This window comes from Polypterus senegalus, chromosome 2 (assembly GCF_016835505.1).
Source record: "Polypterus senegalus isolate Bchr_013 chromosome 2, ASM1683550v1, whole genome shotgun sequence".
Taxonomy (NCBI): Eukaryota; Metazoa; Chordata; class Cladistia; order Polypteriformes; family Polypteridae; genus Polypterus; species Polypterus senegalus.
Window position 1 is genome coordinate 265,286,807 of NC_053155.1, and position 22,884 is coordinate 265,309,690.

General features: G+C 38.7%; 1 protein-coding gene across 1 annotated transcript in view; it reads left to right on the top strand.

Moving 5' to 3' along the window:
• Positions 1 to 22,884, top strand: part of wasf3b (WASP family member 3b) — a 151,083-nt gene that overhangs the window by 91,680 nt on the left and 36,519 nt on the right. Inside the window, exons 3-4 of the mRNA XM_039745485.1 lie at positions 20,255 to 20,389; positions 22,299 to 22,452. Of these exons, the coding sequence (XP_039601419.1) occupies positions 20,255 to 20,389; positions 22,299 to 22,452 (289 nt within the window). The remainder of the gene's footprint in view (positions 1 to 20,254; positions 20,390 to 22,298; positions 22,453 to 22,884) is intronic.

Sequence of the window (22,884 nt, forward strand, 5' to 3'; positions counted from 1 at the left end):
GTTTGGCAAATTCCTGTTTTTGCCACACTTTAAGCAAACAAATGCTTTCTGATTTCTTTCAGCAGTGTACATATGCTTAGGCCAAAGACATAATCTTGAAAACAAACACAATGTTGGCAGACTGTAAAGTGTGATTATCTTTGCCCATATTAGAAAAATATTCCATTTCCATTTTACAGAAGGCTGGTCTTTGCTTCCAAAAATAGTTCAGAAAATCTTCAGAAAATCTTGTTACTGTTTCCCTTTTTATTGTACCTCTAGAGACTGAATAATTTGAATCATGCTTTTGTGATCCCAGAGACCTCACTCCACAGCTTTTTCAAAAATAAGAGCATTTTTGAGTTTCTTAGGTAGTACAGATTCTGGTTTCATAGTGGGATGTAGCCTGTAGATACAGTGTTAAAGACAGAAAGAAAGTACCAGATACACTTTAAGACACAAGTGATTCATCTACCGATGGGCTTAAGTGCAGTGCTCATGTTTTATGAAGAAAAAAAAAGTTTTCTGATTCAAATGACCTCTTTTGTTTCTATTGGGCAGAAATCCAAAATGTTATTAACCATCATCTTAGGTTTCTCTAGTGTGCAATTTAAACAAAACTGCTTCTGTAATTTTGTTGCATGGTATTTTAAAAATTTGTTTTTGAATAACATAAGAGTGGCACAAATGAGTGAGTATCAAGTTAAACATTCAATTGTTTTATCCTGTATTTGGCACAAAAACAATTTTTGCCATGAGAGCTCATGTCAAGCATTTAATTCTTTGACGCCTACGCTCATTGTTGGCTGCTGTGTCCTCATCATTTGGCAGTTAGAATGAGCAATTGATTATCTTAATAGCTTCATCGCCTTATTTTTATTTAGGAAAAAGTTATCTAATCCAGTTCAACTTGTTTCTTGAAAGATTCATTAATGTACCTTAGGCTATAATCAAAATGTGTTCCTAAATTGACACTATGATTTTGGAAGAGGGCCTGTGTGCATTGAATCCCTAGAACCCAAAAATGATAATTTTATTTTTCTCTTAACTGCTCATTGTTCTATAGTTGTATACTAAAAATGAGAAGTTTGTGTCTTTAAATGTTAAGTGTCTTTGTCTTTTTCATCAAGTACATTACAATTCTCATTTGTTATTGTTCATTTACTAATAAAAAAGGAAACACAACTATAAATAAAAAGTAGGATAAAGCAACTATAACAAAAAGCTTATATTCATGGCTGTCTGATAGTAGAATCAATATACTGTAGGCAGTAGCCTAGGCTAAGTCTCTTTGAATGAGCTACATGGCCCTGGCAGATTAGAAAACAATGGCCATTTTGACTGTAAAACTTTGACCCAGTCTCTGTCAAACATCCCCATGGGCCACAGCCATTGGAGCTGAGGTCACAGCAGGTCATACTGTAAAGTTTACATAATCTAAGTGTTGTTTTAGAGCCAGTTCCTGACATTTCAGTAATGTATGTCATGCAGTACGCTATGCACTGTAGTACAAAAATACAGAAAACAATTTATGACACTGTGCAAAAATGTTTAGTATGCAGTGTAAAAATATGACATTTGATTCTCAGTTAGTTAAGTGGGGTGCTTTTATATGTTCAGAACAGATACAAATTGTTTCTGAAGCTTAGATGTTGGATTGCTGACTGCCAGTATGTAAGGGTGAGAATGATTTGTGCCTGTTGTGTTTGCAGTTCCAAAATAATGACACACGCTTTATTAGAGCAGTGCTTGATGTAGGTCTGTGCAGCTAATACCTAATTAGATTGTGTGATATTTTATAGCAGATATCATAACCTTTGAATGATATTTCTGTCCTGTGTGGATATACCACACAGTGGTGCTGCCATTTAGGAGAATTTCTGTGTTAGTAGTGCGGCTCTAAGCGTTCAATACCTAGTCATGTTACTCATGGAATTGAGACAGTCTCCCTTTGTGTCTACAAGGGGATTCTGTAGTACTCCTGTTTCCACCACCATCCAAAAGATGTGCACATTATGTTGATTAGCATCTCTAAATTAGACCAGTGAGTGTGTCCTGTGATGGACTAGCTTTCTGTTCTATGTGTTTTCCTGCTTTAAATTCAGTGATGCAAAGTTATGGTACCTGATTACTGGAATCTGGTAAAGAGGTTTCAGGATGAATGTGTACCATTGCTACTGAAGTATTGTTTATTCTTTTGTCTGCATCTTTGTTTTATGCCTTTTCAAATTGTACGTTAACTACAATTGTGGGTATTTGTGCCAAATATGCACTGCTCCTTTAAGAGGCAAGGTAATTCACACTGCATTGTGGTGTCATTCCATTCTTGATGATTCCCTGTGTTGACTTTACTGGCTGTGGCATCTTTGAAAAGATTATATGCATGGCTGTCCGTTTTCTATTACAAAACATTAGGATTGGCATTTGGAGGACAAAGTTGACTGTTTCTTGTATTATCATCTTTTTCTTATAGTGCACATATTATTTCACAAGGTCGGCTGAAAATAGAGGAGGAAAACCAATGGCAGAGCCAAGGATGTTTTACCGTGTAATTATTCATGTCACTTAGTTACAGCTTTTTTGTATACATGAATTTGTAGTTGATGCTGTTTTCTAGGGATGCTCCAATAAGGTTTTTTAAGGTGAATACCTATCACCAACTTAATGTAACTTGATTGGCTGACTCAGACACCAATTCAAATTTTTTTTTTCCTTTGTCCCCTTAAAAACTGTTTACATTGTGTTCCTGCATAACCAGAGTCATAGAAGTGTTATGTCTTATAAAATACTTAGGTATTTTTATAATGAAACTATAGACCACTGTTCTTTTTTATTAGCAAAATTTAATTCTGTAAGCTTGTTCAGTAATAAAATAAAGTAACAAAATAAAATGCATCTCATAATTACAAGCTGTCATATTGTTTACATTCTTCTGTAACGTACTTATCTGAAATAAGTTTAATTTAAAAAAGTAGTTTTTCTCTAACAAATATATAAAAAAAGTGTTTTTCATCATTTCTCTAACATATATATATATATATATCTATATATATATATATATATATATATATATATATATATATATATATATATCTATACTAATAAAAGGCAAAGCCCTCACTCACTCACTCACTCACTGACTCACTCACTGACTCACTACTAATTCTCCAACTTCCCGTGTAGGTAGAAGGCTGAAATTTGGCAGGCTTATTCCTTACAGCTTACTTACAAAAGTTGGGCAGGTTTCATTTCGAAATTCTACGCATAAGGGTCATAACTGGAAGCTATTTTTCCCCATATAATGTAATGGAGTCTTGAGTTGGAGATGGCGTGGGGCGGAGTTTCGTATGACATCATCACGCCTCCTACGTAAGTACGTAGAGAACAAGGAAGAACTCCAAACAGCGATGAGCACAAAACGCCATTTCACAATTGAGAAGGCAGAAAAACATTATGAAGCAAATGATGCATACAAGCATATTCATAAGTACAGCTACTGCGGAAACAAAGCACGGCGTGAACCGTAAGTTTATATTAAATTAAGTTCATAGACAGGCTTCCACTAGCGTTTGTAATTTAGTGCCTGCCCATATAAGGCCGTCCATCAGCGGCAATCCAATACAAACACTGCCGGTAAATGTTCACGGGTGAAGGACTGCGCTTATGCAGAGGAAGATGAGATGGTCAGGGTGGTGTTTGGCACAAACTCATTGAAACTGCGAGAGAAACTTTTAAGTGCCGGGTCTTAGCTGACATTACACGAGATGGCACCAGTACAGCTGGGAACCTTCGATGCAAGAACACCAAGCGGCTCACGTGAACTGACGCAATGCGCAGACAAAAAGCAACAGTTCCAAAGAGTGCTGAACAAAAACCGAATTACACAATTGAGAAGGCAGCAAAAAATATGAAGCGCCTTATACATACAATCATATTCATAAGTGCAGCTACTGCGGAAACAAAGCACACGGTGGAAAAGTGAATGTCCTGCTAAAGGAAGACAGCGTAAAAAAAAAAACGTGCATGCAGTTTGTCACATCTCAGATAAAAGGAAGACGAGCTGTTTATTGATGCAGTAAGGAACTAATCGATGAATGAAACCTCTTATCTTTACAACGATTGACAAACACGGAATGTAACTTGAACACATCCTACAAATACGAGCCTGATTGAAAGAAATAATGATAATCAAATCCTTGATGACAGCAACATTCAATAACACTCACAAAACAATTACTGTATATTGACAATCATGTTACGTTATTTTTAAAATGTTCCCTTTTCTTTTTCATAACTTCTACTTCTCCACTGCGGTACACGGGTATATATATATAAATGTATATATATACCCGATCTACAATACATACTTTAGCATAGACAAGCCACACGCTGTGGCTAATTGTAGAGTCTTAAGCCTCTAACGACCGAGGTTCGATTCCCGAGAGGGATGTACTGACTATGTACAGCGCTACCTGATTCATTTTACCTTCGATCTCCTTGGTTTGGGACGTATGAAAAAATATTAGGTTAACGCAGAATCATGTTACGTTATTTTTAAAATTTTCCCTTTCTTAGCACAAGCACAGCTGAGAAGCTTCGATGCATGTACTCCATAGCGTTAAAAATAACGCATTTAATCACACTTTCAATTCCAAGCAAACGGGAACTTTTGTCAATGCATGATTTCCTGGTACATCCATTACACTGATGCACACATCACAGCTACAAAAATGTTAGAGTCGGAATAAAGCGTTCCTACGACTGATCATTTCGACTACCCGAGCAAAGCCTTGATAAAAGCATGGTTTTGTGCACACTGAAAAGCAAGCAAAATTAGATGCATTACAGAAAGCGGACTTTGTGGCTCTTACTGGGGATCATTGGACTTCCGTGACCGTTAGTAATTCTAAATACATCTAATTACAAAATGTTCAATGATCACACTGTTTTAGCCTAATGTACAAAATAATTTTGGCTAATGTTACTCAGAGTTTAAAGAGTAAGCTGGTCAAATTACCTTTTATGTTTCTGACTTATTTTTTAAGAAGAAAACTGCACCTTATGTTGAAATTTTGGTTATTATTATTTAAAGACAATACTATTCTGAAAATGTACTTAAAGTACTTAAACTACCACTTTATTTTTAAGTCTGCCCAATTTTAACCAGGGATGATATTTTTGTTTCTGTTTTGAATTCAAATGCAGTTTAAAAGCTTTTTTTCAGAAATTAAAACAGCTTCAGTTTACAATATTCATGTCCATGTCTATTATTTGATTCTGTAAGCCCACTAAAACCGTTTTAAATTAAAAAAAAAACATTTGCGATTTGGGGCAAATTTACGTGTCGATTACATACGATTAATCAAGATTAATTCTTACACAGCCTCTAATTAATTGGATTAATTTTTTAATCGAGTCCCACCTAATATATATATGTAGATATATATATGTAGATTTGTATATATATGTGTATATACAGTATATATGTAGATATGTATATGTTGTATATACAGTATGTATATATGTGTGTGTATATATACAGTATGTGTATATATGTATATGCATATATATGTATGTGTGTATATGTATATATATATAACTGTATATATGTATATGTATAGATGTGTGTGTATATATATATATATATATATATATATATATATATATATATATATATATATATATATATATATATATCTGCCAGCAACACTCATGACAATGACAAAACAATTACACTGTCAATTATGTTACATTATTATTAAAATGTTTCCTTTTCTTTTTACTTCTGCCAATCGCAGGTATTTTGCTATATATATATATATATATATATATATATATATATATATATATATATAAATAGATAGATATGACAACAACACTCATATCAATGACAAAACAATTACATTAACAATCATCTTACGTTATTTTTAAAATGTTTGCTTTTCTTTTTCATAACTTCTTTAACACACTACTTCTCCGCTGCGAAGCGCGGGTATTCTGCTAGTATACTAATAAAAGGCAAAGCCCTCACTGACTGACTCACTCATCATTAATTCTCCATCTTCCCGTGTAGGTAGAAGGCTGAAATTTGGCAGGCTCATTACTTACAGCTTACTTACAAAAGTTGGGCAGGTTTCATTTCGAAATTCTACGCGTAATGGTCATAACTGGAACCTATTTTTCTCCATATACTGTAATGGACTTTAGTTCAATGGCCGTGGGGGGCGGAGCTGCGTGTCACATCATCACGCCTCCCATGTAATCACGTGAACTGACTGTGAACGCGGTACGTAGAAAAGAAGGAAGAGCTCCCAAAGAGCGCTGAACAAAAACACATACAAGCTTACTCATAAGTGCAGCTACTGCGGAAACAAAGCACGGTGTAAACCGTAAGTTTAAATTAAGTTTATGGACACGCTCCCGCTGCCGTTTGTCATGCCTTCGTCGAATACTTTATTCGCGAGATACAAGTTTAATGAGAACACACGAGGTATAAACGAGACTTTGGATCACTTTTAACGGAGTTAAAATTGCTGTCGCAAGAAACTTTTAAGTGCCGGGTCTTAGCTAACATTAAATAAAGCCGTGGACATTGCAACATCACACAAGAGAGCAGCTCACATGAACTGACTGAACGCAGTACGAGTAATCACTTCCATGCATCAAACCTGTTCAAAAAACACATTACACAATTGACAAGGTAGGAAAAGAATATGCTCCGAGCTGAGCTCCACAGCTAACGCGGTCTTGCGGAAGCAACTTTGTCACACTGCCACCAAATACTCACAGAAAAATCCACAAGTTAATACGCACGCTGTCTCTAGAGTTTCTCCACACTCAATGTATTGCTTGCATCTCCGTTATACCCTCTGCAACTATACGTTGCATTCTCAAGAGTGAGCTCGCGCAGCTTCGTCATATTACAACCACAGTGCTGAACTGACAACATGCTATATAAAGAGAACTGTAACAATCGTAATAAACGAACAATAAAACAGTGGAGAACCCGTGGATTAAATAAAAAGGCGGCTTCCTTGGCAAAGCAAGGAAAAAGGATGGCCTTATTTGTCGTTCGTTTATAAAACAGAGAAGCTGTGTAAAGGCTGCTTCACAGAAAACCAGCGGAGCGCCTTATATGATCAGGCAGTCAGCTAAAGAAGGGAATCAATAAATATCTATAATCGTAATAAACGAACAAAAAATAGCGTACAAGCCGCGGATTAAATAAAGGAAATGGTAAAGTAAATCTCGAATAGCTACACAATAACTATAACAATCGTAATAAACGAACAATAAAACAGTACAGAACCGCGAAGCAAGGAGAAACGACGGCATTATATGGCGTTCGTTTATAAAGCAGCGGAGAAGCTGTGTGAAGGCAGCTACACAAAAAAACAGCAGAGCGCCACACTCTGAATGTATTCCTTGCATCACCGTTATACCCTCTGATCTCCCATTTCAATTCAAATGCCTCAAATTTCCAGTAAGGCTTTGTTGCGCGATGACAATTAATAAGTCTCAGGGACAGACCCTACAAAAGGTTGCCATTGATTTGAGGCAACATTGCTTTTCTCCTGGACAACTATACGTTGCATTCTCAAAAGTAATCTCAGTGCACAGCTTGGTCATACTACAGCCGGAGTGCTGAACTGACAACGTGGTATACAAAGAGATCCTTAACAAATAGTTATTGGTATATTTTCCCTCAGTTTAAAAAGGTTTTCTTTTCTTCTTAATAAAAATTTAAAACCAGTTCTTCGTCGCTGCGAAGTGCGGGGATTTTGCTATATCCAGTATATATATATATGTAGATCTGTATATATATGTATATATATGTGTCTGTGTATATATATATATATATATATATATATATATATATATATATATGTGTGTGTGTGTGTTTTGTATGTACAGTATATGTATGTTGATATGTGTATATATGTATTGTAAAAGACGAATCAGGACACAACATAAAGGTTTGGGGTTTCCGGCCCCGTATACTGTCAAATTCTCCACAGTATAAAATAAAGAAAGGGTCAAAATACATGAACAAAAGTTCACATATGCACGACGTTCATTCATGGCGCCGGGCGGCCATTTCATGAAGGAGGAGCCGGAAGTGTAGGAATGCTGGGAAGGAACCGTGGGGGAAGATGGGATCGATGACGTCAGGAAAATGGAGGAGGAAGGGCGGAAGTAACGTACTGCGGGCAAACCCGGCTTATGGTGGCGGAGCGTCTTTTTTCTGTAAGAAAGCGAGGAGAAAGTTAGTACCCACTATTCCCTGCCGGCAAATGTCTTCCCAGGTGTGTTAAGATCCGTCCGTGGTCTCCTACTGCTCGCGCGTGACACGACCCCTTAGCACAAAACCGTCAAGTTGGGTGGACCTAACCGAGAGGTGTGGATACGAGACAGGGCATCGGCATTGGCCTGAAGGGTGCCTCGACGATAAGTGACGGTGAACTTATACGGCTGTAAATCCAGAAACCACCTGGTGACCCGCGGATTCGACTTTTTATGTAGGGACATCCACTGAAGTGCAGCGTGATCAGTCACCAGAGTGAATTCGCGACCCAACAGGTAGTAACGGAGATGGGTCACCGCTCACTTAATGGCCAAGGCCTCCCTCTCCACTGCCGCATACCGGGTCTCTCGGTCCAGCAGTTTCCGGCTTAAGTACATCACGGGGTGTTCGACACCATCGACGCTTTGGCTCAACACGGCGCCCAGGCCTGTGTCCGAAGCGTCGGTCTGGAGAATAAAAGGAGCCCAAAATTGGGTGTCCTTAATACAGGTGCCGGCGTTAGGGCCTTCTTTAGATCACTGAATGCGTGTTCTGCCCTGTCGTTCCATACCACATATAAGGGAGCGCCTTTCTTTGTTAAATTGGTCAAGGGTGCTGCCCTTTTGGAGAAATGGGGTACGAACGGCGGTAATACCCGCCAACCCCAAGAAAGCCTGCACCTGTCTCTTGGTATTCGGACGGGCCATTCCAAGATGTCATTGATTTTTGAACACTGTGGTCTCACCTATCCCCGTCCCACCAGGTAGCCTAAATACTTGGCCTCCTTTAAGCCAAAAAAACACTTTTGAGGGTTTATGCGGAGAGGCCGGCTTCTCTTTGGGTCTTTGTGGCGTTTCTGCAGCGTCGAGGGGCTCAGGGGTGGCCGCCCGTCCCTGTCGGTTCCCACGAGCTGGCCTTTCTGACAGGACCGCGAGTTGACGCCGACGACTTCCAGGAGTCCTGGCATGTCCTTGTAAGGATGCCGCCGGACCTGCTGGGCGAGGGAACTGGGCATTGCGTTGACCAAGCCCTCACAGGCCACCTGCTCTACTGACCTTCCGGGCCTGGGGTCCCTCAGGCCGTAGCCACCGCCCATTTTGCCCCAGAATTCAAAGGCCTGTGCTCTGGCTGGTTTCTCTGGGTCATACTGCAAGTTCCGCCACACTGCTGACTGCTGGCCCAGCGTGATGCCGTAGCGTGCCAGGATCTCCGGTTTTAGAAGGTCGTAGTTCGCGGCCTCCTCCTCGGGGAGATCATAATAAGCCCCTGCGCTGCCCCTTCAGGTAGGGCGCCAGAATGGATGCCCACTGGACCGCTGCCACTCGTTCGGGTGGCCGTCTATTTGAAAATGCCCAAATATGACTCGGCGTCGTCCACGCCAGTCATGGGTACCAAAGGCAGAGGCGCCGGTCTAGGCGGGTCGGGCCTTACCCTCTGGGCTTCTGCCAACCTGGCCTTCGTTGCCTCCAATTCCGGGTGGTAGCGGCTTGCTGCAGGGACAGTATCTGTGTATTCATCCCTTGCAGCACTGTATTGAGGTCCTGTCCTTCAGTCATATTTTTGGATCTTCTATCCTGCTGACTACGCCACTGTAAAAGACGAATCAGGACACAACATAAAGGTTTGGGGTTTCCGGCCCCGTATACTGTCAAATTCTCCACAGTATAAAATAAAGAAAGGGTCAAAATACTTAAACAAAAAGTTCACATATGAACGACGTTCATTCATGGCGTCGGCAGCCATTTTATGAAGGAGGAGCCGGAAGTGGAGGAATGCTGGGAAGGAACCGTGAGGGAAGATGGGATCGATGACGTCAGGGAAAATGGAGGAGGAAGGGCAGAAGTAACGAACTGCAGGCAAACCCAGCTTATGGTGGCGGAGTGTCTTTTTTTCTGTAATAAAGCAGAGGGAGAAAGTTAGTACCCCGCCATTCCTTGCCGGCAAATGTCTACCCAGGTGTGTTAAGATCCGTCCGCGGTCTCCTACTTGCACGTGCGTGACAGTGTATATATGTAGATCTGTATATGTATATATATATATATATATATATACATAGATATATATACATAGATATGTGCATGTGTAGATATGTGTATATGTTGATATGTATATATGTATATATATATATATGTTTGTCTGTGTGTGTGTATGTGTGTATATATATATATATATATATATATATATATATATATGACAGCAACACTCATAACAGTGACAAAACAATTACATTGACAATCATGTTACATTATTTTTAAAATGTTTCCTTTTCTTTTTCATAACTTCTTTAACACAGTACTTCTCCGCTGCGAAGCGCGGGTATTTTGCTAGTCTATACTAATAAAAGGCCAAGCCCTCACTGACTGACTGACTCATCACTAATTCTTCAACTTCCCGTGTAGGTGGAAGGCTGAAATTTGGCAGGCGCATTCCTTACAGTTTACTTACAAAAGTTAGGCAGGTTTCATTTTGAAATTCTACGCGTAACGATCATAACTGGAACCTACTCTCGACCATATATACGACCATAGCCTGCAGCTCGGTCGCCGAGTGAGGTGGAGTTGCGTCCCGCATCATCATCAAAGGCACCTTGGCTGCCATTAGGTATCAGGACCACAGAGATACAGAAGGGAAAAACAAGTCAAGTTCATCCAGAAAAATGTGGACCTGGAAGATAATAAATCATGATTAGTGGTAAGTTAAGGGTTATGTTTACAGCATGATATTCAGAAGTTAATAAGTAGTATGTGCCAAGATGATCAGGAACAGAACAGTAAATATCCATTTAGTAGACAAGAAAAGACCAATGCCACCACCTCATCCAGATGCACATGTAGCGTGACAAAACCTATAAGAGGAGGAAAGTGCAGCAGGAGTTACAGAGTTGCATGAAGTGATCCAATTTTCTGTTAGAGCTAGGACGTTAAGAGAAAGATGAGAGGCGTTTATGAAATCATTCTTGTTTCAAGCAGAGCAACAGTTACACAGTCCTCCAGAAATCAAAGACCTGGAGAAAAGAGGAAGAGAGATTTGGTTAGAAGAAATAGAAACCTGTTGGCAAAAGAGGCTGACATGGTATTGGGAAGAATTAGCAGGAGAAGGGAATGTAAGGGAGGAAGAAAGTTGGAGAAAATGTCAGTGAAAAGTGAGAACTGCAGATAAGCTTAATATTGACTATCATTGGTTCACTTGAAAGATCATTAGACAACTGAAAACTACTTGCATCAAAAGGGTATCGACTTACCTGACAAAAAAGGACTAAGAAATCCTCTTGACGAACATGGATTTTAATAGATGTTCTCAACAGCCGCTTAAATAGCTGAATCACTCAACTGCCAACTAGCTCCCCTTAAAAGCTAATTACCCACACTAAGCAGAAAGAGAAAACTAAGCACCTTGATCTAACCTGAATAGGTTGTCATCAGCACTCACTTTGAAGCTGAGGCAGACACAAAACTGAGAGCAGTACTAAGAGCACAAACTAGGAGCAATATTCAACCACCACTACAACAGCAGCAACAAATGCTTAGTTCCTGACCTATTCTGTATTACCAGACACTGCACAAACTTCTCTTTAACTTTTAATCTCCTTTTTTATCTTTTCTGATGGTTGTCTTTTGCAACCACCTGTACTAACTGAAAAGATAGTTACTAAAGAATCTAAGAGTGATGATCAGGAGAAAAAGCCATTGTTAAAAATACAGGTATGGGTTAGAACTGAAAGTCAAAAGGTAAGTTGGCAAAGCCAAATCACTAACCCAAAATCAAAGTCAAAAGTTCAGAGGTAGTTTCATTTGCCAGGAGGCACAAAACATAAGGATTGTAAAATTGCTATTTAAATCAATCCAGGAGTGATCCTTATATGGTTGCACTAATGATGTCACCCATCACATAGTTCTGGTGCCCATGGGCAAAACAAAATAATTATAAATGGATAATTTTAAAGTACATCATCTAATTCCTTGCATTTGAAATCCCCCAGAAAGAAGTCAAAATGAATTTTATCCTGGGAAGGAGAAGTACAAAAAATTTACAGAAGGTACCATTCATAGCATCACCCCTGCCTTAAACCCTTTCATCTGACCTGGATTTGTTGACCCACTTCCAAACTCCTTTCACAAGTGTATGACTTCCTCCATTTCAGACACACACCTGGTGAAGGCTTGATATCCAAAGCATTACCTTTTCTAACCTTTTTATTTTTTACAGTTTGGAAATAACATTTCTGTGCAGATGCACATTATTTACCTGTTGACACATAAGCCAGATGTGTTCAGAAGGAAAAAGGAATGTGTACGTATAAGCCAGATGTGTTCAGAAAGAAAAAGGAACGTGTACATATGTGTATGTTCGAATCTCCTGTCCCATGTGAAAATATCTAATGAAAAAAATAATCCATTTTTCAGTCTGCCATTTTTTAAGCAGGTGTTTTGAAAATAGCATTTAACAAAACAAAAAAAGGGGGCAAGGGGGCCAAAAAATTCTTGTTTTACATTGTGTTTACACCTTGAGCGTGGGAAAGGTGCTATATAAATAAATAAGACATTTTATTGTCTTATGAAATATTATTGTTTTTATTTAGGATTTTTTGCCATTGATGTGGACATAAAAACTATATTGTTGTAATCACAATGCAATCTCAGTGAGACCTCTAAAATAATTACGCATAAAAACATAACATAACTTGATTCCAATATCTGAAAAAAATACTACATTACCCACATTAAGTTAACCCATCCAGTCAGAACTGAGGACAGCCAATGCAGAGGAGTGTACTTGGTACTTGCACGGGTATAGAAATGAAGCTCACTTGGTTTCCTACACAAAACCCACAGAAGTACTAGGCATTTTTGCCACCCAAAAAGGCTTTTGATCAAAAATCAAATACACAGATCTCAGTAATAATATAGCCTGGCCTTTATTTTAGAAGGGAAATATCAGCGTAGTTACAGAACTGGATGGCTGATATTATATGAACATTTTTAGCACTGGCACAAATTAAGGTTAAAGTGTAAAGTCCATAATTCCAAAATCCTTAACTCAGTAAACAGTTCAAAAGTTGGGGGAGGAAAAAGAAAATCAGCTAAGTTCCTTGAACTTGACTTGACTAGTTAACAGCCTCTAATAAGTCATATCATTAGGTATAATATGGTGGCAGTTTACTTAATCGCTTCTCCAAAGTTTTGTCACAAAAAGTATTGTGAATGGTTGTCTTTGCTATTTAAACCTTTTTATGTAAGAGGATTACAATTTTTGACATTTTATTTGGGCTTTATTAGATACAGTTTTCTTTACATTTAATATTTTATCTTGGTTCATTAAACTTTAATTTTTTGCTCTACTTTTGATTTGCTTAGATGTATTGGTTTTTTCCTTTCCTTTGTCATTGTTAATATTTTTCTTTTCTGGAGACGGCTCATTGTTAATTGTATTTTGTTATTGTGAATAACTGTTAATTATATAAATTTAAATATATTGTTGGTTTTGTTTTTGGTTGGGTTTTGATAGTTTTGACAAAACCTTTTTAGTAATATCATAACAATATGTGCACATATATCTGCTTATTGTCTTTTGTTTTGTATTTGATCTTCTATGTGCTCTATGTGTGTGAATCACTACGTGCTTCCGGGCTTTCTCTTCCTCCGACAGGACACAGAATCCATTACATTCGTGATATTACAGCTCTCTGAATAATTAAAATACTGAGATGTATACGTGATATAATTTCCATAATGATAGGAGTTAAAGTTTGTTATTAAACATGGGAACACGGTGGTGCAGTGATTGTTCATGTCTCACGTAAGATGCTTGCTGCGCTGTGTGCTACCTTCGATAAAATACTTTATTGTAGCAGTACTGTCTCTTTCAAACGTACTAACTTCATATTCCTGTCCTTACTTTTCTTTCTCCAAATTACCCAATCACCACACAATCAGCTCTGTAATAGACATTAGGCTATCTGTAAGCTTAGAACGCAGATTCTTCAAAACTTTTTTGGAACATCGAAGTATCTTCGTAGTACGTGTTTAATTATTCCATCCATCTATTCTTCCTGTGTCGCGTCAGCACCATCAAGAATACAGTGCGAGGCCGGAACAATCTGTGAACGGAGCGCCAGCGGCTCACTAGTGATGCGGCACCGTGTAGTTAAAGTAAAAGTTTTATCTGTATAATATAATAAACATATTTTGGTGCATTTCATCCTAAAAATGATATCGTCATCATATGTAAGTACATGCTTTATGAAGTGGCTCAGGTTGTGCAATATTATAATTGTAGTGCAAGGTTACAGTGAGGTGATTGTACTAATAAGTACAAACAGTTCTACAAGGAGCACTTGATGGACTGATTGAGTGCGTTTAGAGTTCTTGGGATGAAACTGTTTCTGAACTGCGAGGTCCGTACAGGAAAGGCTCTGAAGCGTTTGCCCTATGAATGCAGTTCAATAGACAGCATGGCTGAGGCGGCGTGTGCTTGATGCTGTATACTGATAATTCTCTTTCCGATCAGCTGCTGTACAGCTGTGATTCACACTCAGATACAGTGATATAAATACTTTGAGTGGTGCAATGAGAGTAATATGGAAAAAGATGATCACCTGATGTGGGATCCGAGGTGCAGTGAGAGTAACAACGTTAAAGCAGTTATGGTATTCGGAATAGTTTGACCATTCTGTGGACCATTATATTGTTACAGGTTAATTACAATCAGATGTATTAAACTAATAAACAATATGCGGTTAATTTCAGTGTATTTATAAAGCCATGTCAGGGGTGTTAATCTAAAAAAGAAAGAATAACCAAACAGGGACAGTAGCACTACTTTGATGCTGGGTGCCGCCAGTCTGCAAAACCAAACAGACAACTTGCGTATGACAGGATATGGAAATGTGCGTGGCTTTACACCAAGTTTAGGTTTTATACATCTCGATTTGAACGTGGAAACGTTCTTACGCAACATTTTTGTGTGTATGCACCGTTTATACATGAGGCCCCTGGTGATGTAAAAGCTGCATGTGAACCACCTGTCTAAGGGCAACTCAGAATGGCCATTTCAGAGCATATTGAGCACTGAAATATGTTTTCTATAATTGTTAAGCAAAATTGTTATAGAAAAACAGTTATCTCCTAAGTAGTATATTGGATAGACACCTGAGTCATCTGTCTGAATGATAGCAGTACATAGCAATACTTTTCCAGGTGGCTGTATATTATCTCTCTGTTATAAAAAAAAAATCTTGGAAGGCTTGGAAGGAAACGATATGTGATTTTCTCGGAGACACTTAAACATCCCACGAGAGACACTTTAACGCCCCGCGAGACAAGGCAGTGAGACAAAGGACAGCTGCTGTACAGGCTTTTAAATGATCGACACACAGCGTGACAAGCAGAACATGCAGCAAGCCAGCAGCTAATCCAACAGCATCTACTTAGCGTATGTTCAGTCCCAACACAACATGAGTGGCAGAGACGTGAAGTGGCTGGCGTGTAGCGTGCCCAGGGGGCGCGGGGGAGGGGGTGGTCGAATGAAGCAAGCAGGGGGCAAAGCCCCTACTAATTTATATCAAAAGCTGTTTGCTACTTGGCTGTGCATTGCATGATACACCTAGTGAAATTGTTGACATTGGTTGTATGTAGGCAATAATGCAGAACTTTGTCATTTGACTTAAAGCAGAATATGAATATGAGCCCTAGTCAAAAAAATGATGTTGCTAGAGCCGGTCAGACTATTAGAAAAAAAAAATAGGGACCATTTGATGTAAAGCAAGCAGCAGAAGTGGCCTTTGTTTGGCTCATGTTATTCTCATTTTGCAAAATGAGCATGGTAACCTTTGAGTGTAAAGTTGTCTACAAAGAACAACTTGTCACATTCATGTGAGCAAACAGTATTAATGTAGTAACTTGTCCAGCACCAGTAAATAAATTAAATAATACACCAATAAAAAACAACAGAATATTGTAAATAATTAACAGAAATATCAATATTATCATAAACAAAAGCATGAAAGATTAAGCAAAAATTTGAATTTGAACACCAGCTAGTTCACAAACCCTAGCTGAAACACAGAAGCTGTCAGTGTGATATGCATCTTATTTGAGTGTGCATCTGCCTTCAAACAATTGTGACTGTATGTCATTCAAAAGGTGCACCAGTGGTGTCATCACTCATGTCATGTACTTAAGTAATGATTGTGAACAAAAAACTTTGACTTGAAAAATACTGAACATATCCTTTAATGCAGAATTAACGGGATGTGTAAGGAAACTGCACAGATACAGGGAAAATATGCCAACTTCTCATGGATAACGTCTAGGCACAGGACTCAGAACTGTAGACTCTGGCACTAACCACCATGTCTTCCTTAGGATGAGATCTACATGTGTTGTGGAATTAAAGCAAATTAGTCATTCTCAGTCCTTTACGTATTTACTGACTCATTTCTCTCCCACCATTGTAATTAAACAGTTTATATAAAAAAGTTAACTTGAGGGAGCTATTAGTTCCTTTGTCATCTGTGTCTTATTGATATTTGGCAACTGGGAAAAATATAAAAGCAGAGCTCTGAATTTTTAGAACTGAGTTAATCGAAACGAAACCCCAAAAAATATGTTGCATTAGGATGTAAGTATGAAAAACTAGCAGCCCCCCTGGACTAAGATTGAGAGCCTCTGCTTTGAAGTCTGAATTTGGAGATTTAAACAGTCTTGTTTTGTGATGCTAGGCACCACTAGTATGAACAATCAAAGGTATGGATTGAAGATACTGTATATAAAAAATTAAAAGAGCATTTACAGTATGTTGTCAACCATTATATAACCTCACAGATGCCTACAGCATGCCAAGTGAACAGTGGGCACAGCCTTTACATCCAATTTAAGTTTTCACATGGCATAACGATTGGCATGTCTCTCTAGCAAAGCCTGACGTACAGCAGGGTTATTAAGAAAATGTATCTGGAACAACCGAGAGAGAAATGTTGCCCATAGTGGACACATCATGACGTAGAGCAAGTTTCTTTTAATAGCTTGAGAGGATAATCCACAGAGCAGCCCAATTAAACATGCAATAACAATTAACACAATAGTCTACAGTAGAACTACTTAAGCTTACAAGGAGCATTAAGCTGCCGTGTCCATTTGTGATGCCTTTATTAGGCAGGCTGTACTGCATAGCATCATGGTTAATTAATAACTTAGGTTTCATTAATATTGAAATTTCTGTTTGCTGTGTTACTATGTTCAGAGTATATAGACAGTTTCTGACATTCTATTCCACAGCCAAAGAGCACAGATATAAGATGCATCCATAATAAAGCATTACTTTCAGGCTAATTAAACCTAAGACTGAGAAAATTGTGCTGTTTATGCTTTGCAAAACAAATCAGATGTACTTAAAAGGAAGCAGAGTCAAGAGACAAGTAAAGATGGGATATGAAACAGCTTCTTAAAATTCTCTTGATTAAAAAAGCAACATTTAACAGTGAGATAAAATGGATTGTTTTATTATATCTTCTAACCATAAGATTTAGAAATATCAGGTCTTTCCCAGATCACCATGTATTTGTTTGTGATTTAAAAACAATTAAAACATTTTGGTAAACGGTTAGTTTCTAAGGTGATGCACCATTCTACACTTAATTAATCTTGTCTTTTTTTCTAAAGTGGTGAGCACTGGTCTCTGATTCTTTTCAGTTTGCTACCTTCAACCTTATGTTTTGACAGCCCCTCTTTTTAACTTGTTATACATTTTCAGAAGGTAGCATGGGGATGCAGTACTTAGGTTACTGCCTCACAGAACTAGCATCCTTGGTTTGAGTCTGCATACAGTTGCCACCTGTGTGGTGTTTGCATGTTTTACTGTTCTCTTTTTGGATTTTTTCTTCGCGTTTTCTATTTTTCCAAAGATATGCATTTTGGCTTTATTGAAAATTCTAAATTGGGCCACGTGAGTGAGATTGTGTGAATGAATGGTACCTGTGCCCTATTCTGGTCTGGTCTGTGCTTTGCTCCCAGTGTTGCTCAGGATACACTGAAATTAATTAAGTGGATGTGGGAATGTTATGTGACATCTTCAGAAACACCTTTCACCATCTCAGTAGTTTAATCAGAAAATGTCCAGTATGCTGTTCCTTTTCTCAGAACATTTTTCAATGAATTTATTCAAATGTTAGACATAAGTCAGATCTAGAATCCAGGGTTCAATTCACAGTCTAGTCACAGTATGTGTGGAGTTTAACCATTCTTCCCAAGTCTCCAGGTATTGCAGTACAGTGGAACCTCAGGTCATGACTGTAATTCGTTCCAAAACTCTGATCGTAACCCGTTTGGTCTGAAGTAATTTCCCCCATAGGATTGTATGTACATACAATGAATCCGTTCCAGACTGTACTAACTGTTTGTAAATATATTTTCTTTAAAAATTTTTAAGCACAAAAATAGTTAATTATACCATAGAATGCATGGTATAATAGTAAACTAAATGTAAAAACATTGAATAACACTGAGACAAAGCCAGGCTCCCTGCTCAGCTGCACGCAAGTCTGCGCTCACTATCTCTCTCTCTCTCTCTCTCTCTCTCTCTCTCTCTCTGCACAGGCTTTCTCCTCCTGCTTCCATGCCTTCTTCTGCATCCTTCCATTCTTTCCCGTTCTCTTCTTTTTCCCTTTAGCCGACTCGCGCTTCTATTTATGAAAAGGACGCGGTAGTCGTGACAGTCAGCAGCTCCTGGGAACAATTACAGATGCGGACCGCTTCTCACCTGTGCACTTAGGTGAGAAATGCCCACATCATGAACTCCTCAGGAACTGCTTCGGCCACACACCCCCACGCCCCCTCGCTAAGCCGCTAGTGCGGTGATTATTTATTAAAACTGGCCTTTTTGACGGGAGCTGTGGACCCACTGTACCACAGGCGGAAGCTGGGTTGAGAGGAGGTTACAGTTTTGAGGGAGAGTCCCTCTGCGTGATGCACTAAGAACAATGTACAGTACAGGGAGAGACTGAACATGTGCGGAAATCATCGGCGCGTACGAACTAGAAGGGAAACGAAATAGAGCACAAAGAATTCACAGCAAATGCACAGGGAGAGACAGAACACATGCGGAAATAATTTGTGCTTACGAATTGGAAGGGAAACTGGTTTGTTTGTCACCCAAGTGTGTGGTTGTGAACAGATGCAAAAGTTTGGCAAACTTTCTGTTTGTAGCCCGATTTGTACATGTTCAGAGTCGTTCGTGAACCGAGGTTCCACTGTATGTGGTAAAACACATTAAAGACCTCAGTTTAAAAAAAAAAAATTGTGCTTGGTCATGGGGTGGGCGTAGGTGCATGGTATCATGGCAGAGCAGTCCAAGTGGACCAGCAAGTGGACAGCACTCATGGGGCATGGTTGCTGCTGCTAATCACAGAGGGAGGGCAGAGGAGACGTCAGTTTGGAATGGATGTAACACTGCTCTTGATGGTTTTTATGGTCAGGTTCTGGTAGTGATTTTAATTTAATTTTAATCAGCCGGATTATTTATTTATTTGATTTTAACCTCCGCAAAGGCATGTTTTTAATCTGAAATATTTATTTTTTATTGAATCTGCACTGTGCTTTGCTTTGGACAATAATTACTTGGAAATAAAAGCACAAAGTATATTTTGCACCGTGTCTTGCTGTGATTTGTGTCTTCATTGTCCAGTCCATCCTTGGTCATGACTATCGATGTCCAAGCTTCAAGGATGGTAATACCAGCAGGAGGTATCCTGGGCATCACACTGTTTCCTCACACATTCCAAAGATCTGTGTTTTAGTTTGATTAGTGGTTGGCTGTGTATGATCAAGTGAGGGTGTATGCATGAGCTTTGCCCTTTAGTAACTCAGTATCCAATATACTGTAGGCTATTGAAATTGAGAGTTGTTTTTGTGTTTGGGAAAGTCAACCTCTTGAGTATTTTGCCTTTTGACAAATATAAACTGAAATGATGACATTTATAACATCTTGTTATTCCAGGCAAACATGCAGAAGATATTTTTGGAGAATTGTTCAATGAGGCCAATAATTTCTATTTAAGAGCCAATTCACTGCAGGACAGAATCGATCGACTTGCTGTAAAAGTCACACAGCTCGATTCGACAGTTGAGGAAGGTGAGTGTTGAAAATGAGACTTAAATACAAAGACTGTTCAACTTCATATTCAGTGTTGAACCTTTTCTCTTGTCAGACCTTTGATTTTGTACATGTGTTAGTTATTCCTAACATTCTGTTGAGCTTTTGGCATGGTGGCATCTCTCCTTCCTGATGAATCGGAATGATGTTTTAATTAAAATGAAGTAAAATATATGGGGCCAACCAGTTTCACACTTTTCAGGACCTATCACTCTAAAATGGAATTTCTCACTCGAAAAGCTGTTTTTCAAAAACTATAAATAAGCAACTCAGAATGCTCTTCATGTTAACTGATAATTGCATATTTTTGTAATGGCCATTCAATTCAGTCACTGAGTGTTTAGCATACAGCTTATAGAGCAACACAATCAATATTTGTTGTCAATAAAATGCAGATACATATTCCCACCCATTTAGCATAATTGCATGGTATACGCTGGTATGACCACTTGAATACCTGTGATTAGCTTGCCAGCAGCTTCATTTGTTGAATTATGCAAACATTACTTAACCCAAAATAGAAACAGTCCTAATGAACCTATTTTAAGTCATGCCTTTACATGTTACATTTTGCATCATGTTGATTTTGTAGCATTTTTGTCACATAAAAATGCATTATTATTAAACTACATATTATAAATACTATATGATTTTTAATAAGGCTCATGTGACACTAGAAATATCTTCACAAGATTAATTGATTTCTATCACTGTACCTCTGAATAAAAAAAAAATAGGATGTGCTACGCTATATGACCAAAGGTATGTGGATGTCCCTGAAATAACTGAGTTCATGAGTTTTAGCCACACCCATTGTTTACAGGTGCATAAAATCAAGCACATAGTCATGCAATCTCCATTGGCAAGCATTGGCAGTAAAATGGTTCATATTGAAGAGCTCAATAACTTTAAACATGGCACTGTCTTAGGATGCCACCTTTATTTCAAATCAGTACATGGATGTTTCCGCTCTGCTAAATCAGCTGTGTTTCTTATTAATTGTGAATTGGAAGCATCCAAGAGCAACAACAATGCAGCCACAAAGTGGTAGACCATGCAAACTCATGTAAAAAACGTATGTCATCTGTAGCATCACTATCAACAGAGTTCCAAACTGCCTTTAGAAGCAACATCAGAACAAGAATTGTGCATCAGGAGCTTCATGAAATGGGCTTAAATGGTCGAATAGTTGCACACAACCATAAGATCACTATGTGTTATGCCAAACATCAGCTAGAGTCGTGTAAAACATGCCATTATTGGACTGTTGAGCAGTGGAACCATGTTGTCTGGAGTGATAAACCATGCGTCACTATCTGGCAGTCTGATGGACGAATCTGAATTTGTTGGATTCTGGGAGAACGCTACTTCGAATCTGAATTTGTTGGATTCTGGGAGAACGCTACTTACTAGACTGTATAGTGCATACTGTAAAGTTTGGTGGAGGAGAACTAATGGTATGGGACTGGTTTTCTGTGTTTGGGCTATGACCCTTGGTTCCGACATTTTAGACAATTGTGTGCTTCCAGCTTTATGGCAACTGTTTGGTGAAGAATTTTTTTCTGCCTAGAGCCCTAACCTCAACCCTACCGCACACCTGTCGGATGAATTGCAACATCCAACATCAGTGCATGATCTCACAAGTGCTGTTTGGGCACAAACTCCCACAGACACACTACAAAATCTTGTGGAAAACCCTTCCACTGTAGTTGCAAATTTGGCATGGGTGGGTAGAGTTTGGTCAACTTCATATTAATGCAGGAGTTTGGAATCGGATGTCCAACAAGCTCATATAGGTGTGATGATCAGGTGTCCACAAACTTTTGGCCATATAGTGCAAATGGATTTAAGTGACAGATTTAATAGTGGATATCTTTCCTCCATTCAGTTTCCCTTCAGGACATCAACATGAGAAAGGCTTTCAAGAGCTCAACAATCCAAGACCAGCAGGTTGTTTCAAAGAACAGTATTCCAAATCCAGTAATTGAGATGTACAACCAGAGTGACAAACCACCTCCACTCAATATTCTCTCTCCATACAGGTAGGTGATAGTTTGCATTTCCATGGCAGACTTATCTTTAATTACCTGTAGTTGTACAGTTGAGGTTTGTTTTGATGGGTAAGAGGGTTGGCTCAATGTGATATCGAGTTGCAGAGAGGAATCCTTACAGTTTGCTGTGTGCATGTGGCAAACAAGTACCCAGAGTATTCCATTATTTTTACAGATGTTTAATTTGGTGCTTGAAAGAGTACCGTGTTCTAGATCTGTAGTCCTAAATGTCACCAGTCACATGGGAAATAAAAGATTTACCTGGATGAACATGATTGGAACAAATGGCCTGTCCTATGTTAATCCAGGTTGTGAATTGTTATTGAATTTCAATTATACTCATGGATTGTCCATAACCAACACTATGTATGAAGATTGCTCATAAGTATACCTTGTACCAAAGATCAATTATCATCTTTGTAG